This window comes from Kogia breviceps, chromosome 10, assembly GCF_026419965.1.
Source record: "Kogia breviceps isolate mKogBre1 chromosome 10, mKogBre1 haplotype 1, whole genome shotgun sequence".
Classification (NCBI taxonomy): domain Eukaryota; kingdom Metazoa; phylum Chordata; class Mammalia; order Artiodactyla; family Physeteridae; genus Kogia; species Kogia breviceps.
This window is the reverse complement of record NC_081319.1, coordinates 32,073,710-32,081,166: the sequence shown is the minus strand read 5'-3', so window position 1 is coordinate 32,081,166 and position 7,457 is coordinate 32,073,710. Positions and strand designations below refer to the sequence as shown.

General features: G+C 42.4%; 1 protein-coding gene across 2 annotated transcripts in view; it reads left to right on the top strand.

Annotated features, from left to right (window-relative positions):
* The first annotated feature begins 1,488 nt into the window (after window positions 1-1,488).
* Window positions 1,489-7,457, top strand: part of PDE12 (phosphodiesterase 12) — an 18,496-nt gene continuing 12,527 nt past the window's right edge. The window contains exons 1-3 of one of the 2 annotated variants that reach the window (XM_059078048.2): window positions 1,489-3,140; window positions 4,142-4,220; window positions 4,949-6,941. In XM_059078048.2, the coding sequence (XP_058934031.1) occupies window positions 1,833-3,140; window positions 4,142-4,220; window positions 4,949-5,391 (1,830 nt within the window). In that variant the 5' untranslated portion in view covers window positions 1,489-1,832 and the 3' untranslated portion in view covers window positions 5,392-6,941. Of the gene's footprint in view, window positions 3,141-4,141; window positions 4,221-4,948; window positions 6,942-7,457 lie in introns of those variants that run through there. The other variant, XM_067043846.1, reaches the window with a different exon arrangement.

Here is a 7,457-nt window from a genome sequence, read left to right as displayed (position 1 = left end):
AAGAACTGACAAAAGATAATGTAAGATAATGAAAAGAGGAAGGTACTGAACCATGGGTATACTACATTTCTATTTGTGCAAAAGAGTGGGGGGAAGGATATAAATTCATAAATGTTTGTGCATGCATAGGAGTCAGAGGCGAGAAGATTACCTTTTTTTCACTATGAATATGTTTTTACTCTTTGAAAATATTAAAATATCAAAAAAAAAAAACACCTAAAAGAAAGTATGACACTTCAAGGCATGTGTCTCAAACTTGGATTAAGACTGCTACAGTGCTACAGAGTTAAATTAGATCAGCTTGCTTGAAGGAAAGTCATTTTCTAATACGGCTTTTTTTTTTTTTTTTTTTTTTTTTTTTTTTTTTAAGCCTCCCGGAGCGGGTTGCAGGATCTTAGTTCCCAGACCAGGGACTGAACTCTGGGCCTCAGCAGTGAAAGCCTCGAGGTGTAACCACTGGACCACCAGGGAATCCCCACATTTTTCTAATAGGGCTTTTATCTTTCAGCTTATTTAAGATTGAGTTCTGCAAAGATGCATGAAGAAAAATGCCATTTCAAAATTTATATTTGCTAATGTGGGTACTATGATACTATGAACTGGAGTACTGAGACTTAGTTTCTTAAGTCAACTGATACAATGTAATGACTTTTACCCTACACTGTAGCCCCAGATTACATACATACCACCAGGCATCCAGTTACCTTGTCAAATGCTTGCTGCGTGGGGAGAGGGGAGGACAGGAATATACACTTCAAATAACTGCAAAATTCATCCTTCTTTTAGAAAAGGCTTATTTTCCTCATTGTAATCCGGGGGAAAGGGTATGGCTTATTATTAGATACCCAATAAATAAACATTCTAGCTGTAGGAGACGGGAAAGTACATACAAACATATCACTTGTCGAGAGAAGCGAATTCTCAATTTGTTCTTTGAATCTTCAAGAGGTTTTTTTTTCTTCAGTTAATCACAGAGTATTAATTATATTCAACACAAAATCTGTTTCTTGAAATACTTTCTTCATTTGGCTTTCAAAGAAGCTACATTTCTCATATCCTCTTACTTACTGGCTATTCTGTCTCCTGTCATTCATTCAGCAATGTCTGTATGGTCTTGAGCAGGTAACTTAATCTCTCTGGTGCTCACATCCGTAAAAGTCGTTTTTAGCACAGTCACCGCTCACTAACTGGGAGCTACTATATATCGTTCTTAGTTAGTACTGCAAAAGCTCTGCTCCGCGCGTCGGCGCTGGCTAGGCCTGAGGTGAACCCACCACATCTAGGAAGAGGGTGAGCAGCCTTGGGAATGCTGTGGAGAAATGAGCAACACTTTCCACACCCGAAGCCAGGCCGGCAACCAGGGTGGAGTTCCCTACGCCCTCGCGCGAAGAAGCCCCAGGCAGCACCAGAAGGCACGGGGTTAACAACCAGGAACTGCGCCAGCCTCCGGCAGGAAAGCGAAACCCGTGACACCACCCAAGCCAGTTCCGTCTTAGGCGCGCCTTCGCTTCCGCCCGCTAACTTTCGCTAAAATCATGGAGTCTAATATTTCCCTGTGGAACTTCTATATTTTCTTCATTTTCCCAGCCTTATGACTCTGGTTGTAGATAAAAATTAAGCTGGGATGGATTAGAGACAGGAGTGGCTATGGAAAGCTGGTGAGCGGGCCTGGCGAAAGTGCGTGGCGGGAGCACAGTGCGCCCTCTCTTCGCCGGCCGGAAGTTGAGGGACTGAATGGGTTCCGGAACCGGCGGCTGCGGCTCTCCTGTTTCTACCTGACGCTTAGCGGTCGCCCAGCCTCAGATCTCGTCAGCCTCTGGGCCACCAGGTTCATGTGGAGGCTCCCAGGCGCCCGCGCCGCGCTTCGTGGGGTCCGTACGGCGGTGGAGCGGCACAGTCGCGCCGAGGCGGCGACTGAGATTGCGACAGGCGCGATGGAGCGCGCTGTGGTGCGCTGTGTGCCCTCGGAGCCTAAGCTAAGTCTGTCGTTCGCGCTGGCCGACGGCAGCCACAAGAACATGCAGCGCGACCAGAGCGAGCCGCTGGGTCGGGCCCTTAGCCGGATCGCTACCAATGCCCTCAAAGGCCACGCGAAGGCGGCTGCCGCCAAGAAGAGCAGGAAAAACCGGCCAAACGCAAGCGGCGGCGTGTCCTGTGCGGGGCCTGGGCCCGAGCCGGCTGCAGCCTGCGAACCCGTGGTGAAGCTGTACTACCGGGAGGAGGCAGTGGCTGAAGACGTGCTCAATGTGGACGCCTGGCAGGACGGTGCGGTGCTGCAGATCGGCGATGTCAAGTACAAGGTGGAGCGCAACCCTCCCGCCTTCACCGAGCTGCAGTTGCCGCGCTACATCATGGCCGGCTTCCCGGTGTGCCCCAAGCTCGGCGTCGAATTTGGGGATCCCGCCGGCTCCCTCTTCCGCTGGTACAAGGAAACCAAACCCGGAGCGGCGGAACCTGAGGGCGGAGGCCCCTCATCGTTGTCTCCCTCTTCTCCCTCTCCTGGTTGGACTGAGACGGGTGTGGACGAGCGCGTCTTCACCCCGTCCAATGCCGACATCGGGCTACGGCTCAAACTTCATTGCACCCCAGGCAACGGGCAGCGCTTCGGGCCAAGCCGGGAGTTGGAAAGTGTGTGTCCAGTGGAGGCCGGGCCCGGCACCTGCACCTTTGACCACCGGCATCTGTACACCAAGAAGGTGACGGACGACGCGCTCATCCGCACTGTCTCCTACAACATCCTGGCCGACACATACGCCCAGACTGAGTTTTCGCGGACGGTCCTGTACCCGTACTGTGCCCCTTACGCCCTGGAACTCGACTACCGCCAGAACCTTATTCAAAAGGAACTCACGGGCTACAACGCCGACCTCATCTGTTTGCAGGAAGTTGACCGCAACGTGTTTACAGACAGCTTGGTGCCGGCCCTGGAGGCCTTTGGGCTGGAGGGCGTGTTTCGAATCAAGCAGCACGAAGGCCTGGCCACTTTCTACCGGAAGTCCAAGTTCAGCCTCCTTAGCCAGCATGACATTGCTTTCCATGATGCCCTGCAGTCTGACCCACTTCACAAAGAACTGCTGGAGAAACTGGCTTTGTACCCATCAGCGCAGGAGAGGGTGCTCCAGAGATCTTCTGTACTTCAGGTAGAGTAACTCCGCCAGTCTCTACATACTCGTTCTTGAAGGGGGGCGCCGGGGCCGGGGGTGCTTATAAGAGATGAAACAGTCCAGATTTTACTGAAAGGTGTTTGCTCTTGTATCTTCAGCACGTAATTTAGCCTGCCTTTCTTCCTTCCTTCATCATTGAGCAGATACTTATTGAGTACCTGTAATGCGCCAGGCACACTACAGGTTGCCTTGAACAAGACAGACAGGAACTTTTCATAGTGCTTATGATTTCGTGTTTAGCTAAATACAATAATTTAACAGCTAATATTTTCTTACTACATGCCAAACACTGTTTTGACACATTTTAAAGAATTTAAATTTTAAGTCTCTGGCATGTTGTACAAAGTGCTCCATAAATATTAGCTGTTATTTTAATTTTGGTTCATAGTAATCCCACTGTTCCCATTTTATAGATGTTATTCTAAAACTCTGTTGTCCAGAGTTTTTAGGTAGTTGGTTTTGTTCATAGTAAGAAGAGCAGCTACCATTTTTTGAGCACCTACTGTGTCTTCATGCACCTCTGAGTAAGCTCATTTAATTGAATCCACACAATTAAATGTCCTCCTTGAGGTGGATGATATTGTCTCTTTTTTACTCATGATGAAGCTGGTTTAGGAAAACGAAGTGTCCCTCTCCAGGTCACACTGCTGTAAATGGTAGGGTGGGTATTCAAAGCTAGTTCTGCCTGACTCCAAAGCCCATGCTTACCCACATAAAAACATGGTCTCCAACCTTAGTGTTGTCATCTAAAATGTATTCATGCTATCTCTGTGTATTGGACTGTTACTAAAATGTTATGCTGAATCCCATTCATTTATATTCCAAAACTTAAAACAAAAATAAATTTCATAATTTCAATCATACTTCATCAGCAGGGAGGCATATGGAAAAATGTCAGTTCATCATATAGTTTCAGATTTTAAAAAAATTCAGATTGGGAAATAGCAACTGAACTTGGCATTTTCTGTTTATTTTAGGTTTCTGTTCTTCAGTCTACAAAGGACTCTTCTAAAAAGATATGTGTTGCTAATACCCATCTCTACTGGCACCCCAAAGGTTGGTTTTATTGGTTTTCTCAAGTGTCTTGAACGTGGTAATGTAATGTCGGTAAAAGCTGTTTTACAGCTTTTTTAGTTTTATTGAGATATAGTTGACACACAGCGCTATACAATTTAAGGTGTATGGCACAATGACTTATACATATTGCAAAATGATTATCACAATAAGTTTAGTTAAAATCTATTACCTAATAAAAATACCCCCCCAAAAGGTTTTTTTCCTTGTAATGAGAACTTCTGGGTTTTACTCTCTTAGCACCTTTCAAATATACCACCCAGCAGTGTTAACTATAGCCATTGTGTTGTATATTACACCCCCAATACCATTAATCTTATAACTGGAAGTTTTACCTTTTTTTTTTTTTTTTGCGGTACGCGGGCCTCTCACTGTTGTGGCCTCTCACGTTGCGGAGCGCAGTCTCCGGACGCGCAGGCTCAGCGGCCACGGCTCACGGGCCCAGCCGCTCCGCGGCATGTGCGATCTTCCTGGATCGGGGCACGAACCCGTGTCCCCTGCATTGGAAGGCGGGCTCTCAACCACTGCGCCACCAGGGAAGCCCGGAAATTTTACCTTTTGACCACCTTCATCCAGTTCCTCCCCACACATACAAATACATATCTTGAATGTCACCCAGATACTGTGGTTTGTGAGTTTTTAAATTTGTTTTTTTTAACTTGAAGGCAACTTTAAAAAGTACTTAACATTAATGTTTTTTATATTCATAGGTGGGTACATTCGTCTCATTCAAATGGCAGTAGCCTTGGCTCACATTAGACACATCTCTTGTGATCTGTATCCCAGCATACCAGTTATGTTTTGTGGGGACTTTAATAGTACCCCATCAACAGGAATGTATCACTTTGTCATCAGTGGCAATATTCCAGAGGATCATGAGGACTGGACTTCCAATGGGGAAGAGGAACGATGCAACATGTCTCTTACCCATTTCTTCAAACTGAAAAGTGCTTGTGGTGAACCTGCTTACACAAATTACGTTGGTGGCTTTCATGGATGTCTGGATTACATTTTCATTGACTTAAATGCTTTAGAGGTTGAACAGGTGATTCCATTACCTACTCATGAAGAAGTTACCACCCACCAGGCCTTACCTAGTGTTTCCCATCCCTCTGATCACTTAGCACTTGTATGTGATTTAAAATGGAAATAGATTTGTGACTGATGGAATTTAAATCTGCTTTAGTAGGAAATTTAATATGAATCAAAGCTATGTGTAACCTTCAAAGAGGAAAACTAGGCACTAAGGTAAAATATTCTTACCATACTAGTTATGTTCTAGTGTCTTCATTACATGACTATCATAATGGTTGCATAATATAGTTTCTCTACCCTTTTTTTTCTACACTTGGAGGAAAAACAAATATATTTATGACCAGCAGGAAGAACATTGGGTACATTTTATACTTTTTTTTACTAGTAATTAAGAATTTTGTAAAAAAAAAAAAATAACCATTTGAATGATCCTGTAATTTTTCTATCATAACACACACTTCAAATTAAATCATGTATATATAATTAGGGGGAAAGTGCATACAAGTTAAAGTGAGAGGCTTATTCTGACACATGGAAGGAATAACATTAGGGTCTACCTCTACCTCAATTTGGTTAGCAATTTAATACAACTTCAGAGCTTTAACAAAAAATTAAAATATACCATTACCAATTCCTATTGCTTCTCATCTTTCAGTTATCATAAGGTATCTTCATTCTCTTATTTTTAGGATTTTAATTTTTAGTGTATGGTACAAATGGACATTTATATTCCCATTCTTACTGCAGTTCATTTTAACTTTCAGTATGCAAGCTCAATTTAGTATTTAAAGTGAACAATAACATTGTAACTTGATCCTGTTGTCTTTACACCCTTGCCCATGAAAAATGTTCATAAATCAACAGGGTATTTGACATATGGTATTAGAGACTATAACACATTAGATATGAGAAACTGCCTATTGATACGGGCTTGCAGTTGTGGATGAACCATGGAGCATTTCTGTGCTACAAGTATTTTCAAAATTGTTGGGTTTTCTAAACAGGAGAAAGGCAGAGTAGTAGTGGGGCTTTTGAGCATCTCTCGAATAAACTTCCAGATTTGAGCATTATAGTTTGAGTTACAGAACACTGTATATGTAATTATTTACATACTGTAAAAAAAATTTTAAATATGAAGCCAAACTCTTGAAAATTACAAAGTATAGTTTTACTGATTAGAGTCTAGCCTAGAGTAGTAACTGAGCTTTTCTAACTCAATTATCACCATACCTTATTTGTAATGCTTTAGCTGTTGCGCTCTTGTTCAAAAGAACCAAAATGTTCTCGTTTTTCTGCATTTAACTTCTAAGCTTAGATAGCTAGAGCTCACTTCAAGAGCTCTGATTTTCCAGTCATGAAGGCCTTTGTTCCACGTTTAGTCTCTAACCTGATACGATAAGAACTTTCATCTTTGACAAAGTAACCTGTATTTTCATATTCTGTTTACTCTTAGTAATTTTGAGAATTAGAGGGTTTTACTTGCACTTCAGATTGAACCTTGAAGTGCTTAAAAGTACGTGCCGGAAAAATTAAGGTGGCAGTTTCTTGGGATCTTGTTTAGAAAAAGCTGTAAATGAAAAATTGATGCTACCAAATTGTGCCTTCCTAAAAAGCATCTTGAGAGCATTTTTTAACATCAGTTTACAAATACAGAAATAATATATTGAAGCCAGAATCTGATTCTTTTGCAATTTTTTTTTCCGTTTTAATATTTGGTTTTGGTTTGCTTTCAAACAAACATGTTGACAGGACTTACTACAGTAAGTTGAGAGAAAAAGTTTAAGCAAAAAGTTGAGAAACATAAGAGAAAAAAGTGTAACATGACATCCTCACGCCCATGAGAAAAACACACAGGTCCTGTATTAACACCACAGCTAGCTAGATGGAACTCTGGTCAGAAAAATTCTAAACACTTATCAAACATTCCACATTCTGATACTTTAAATTTCATATTTGCTGACTAAACAATGATCAGATTGTACACAGGCATTTCAGAATATTAGAATATAGAATATTATTTTGAAGTACATATACTTTGGTCACAATCTCTACCATATAGATGTTAGTATGATTAGTCCAAATGTAGGGAACACTAAGAAAACTGTATAAATAGTATACCAAAATGTCCTTGTATATGAGCTAGAATAAAGTGTTATTCAGAAATGTTTGTGTTTAAAGCCATCT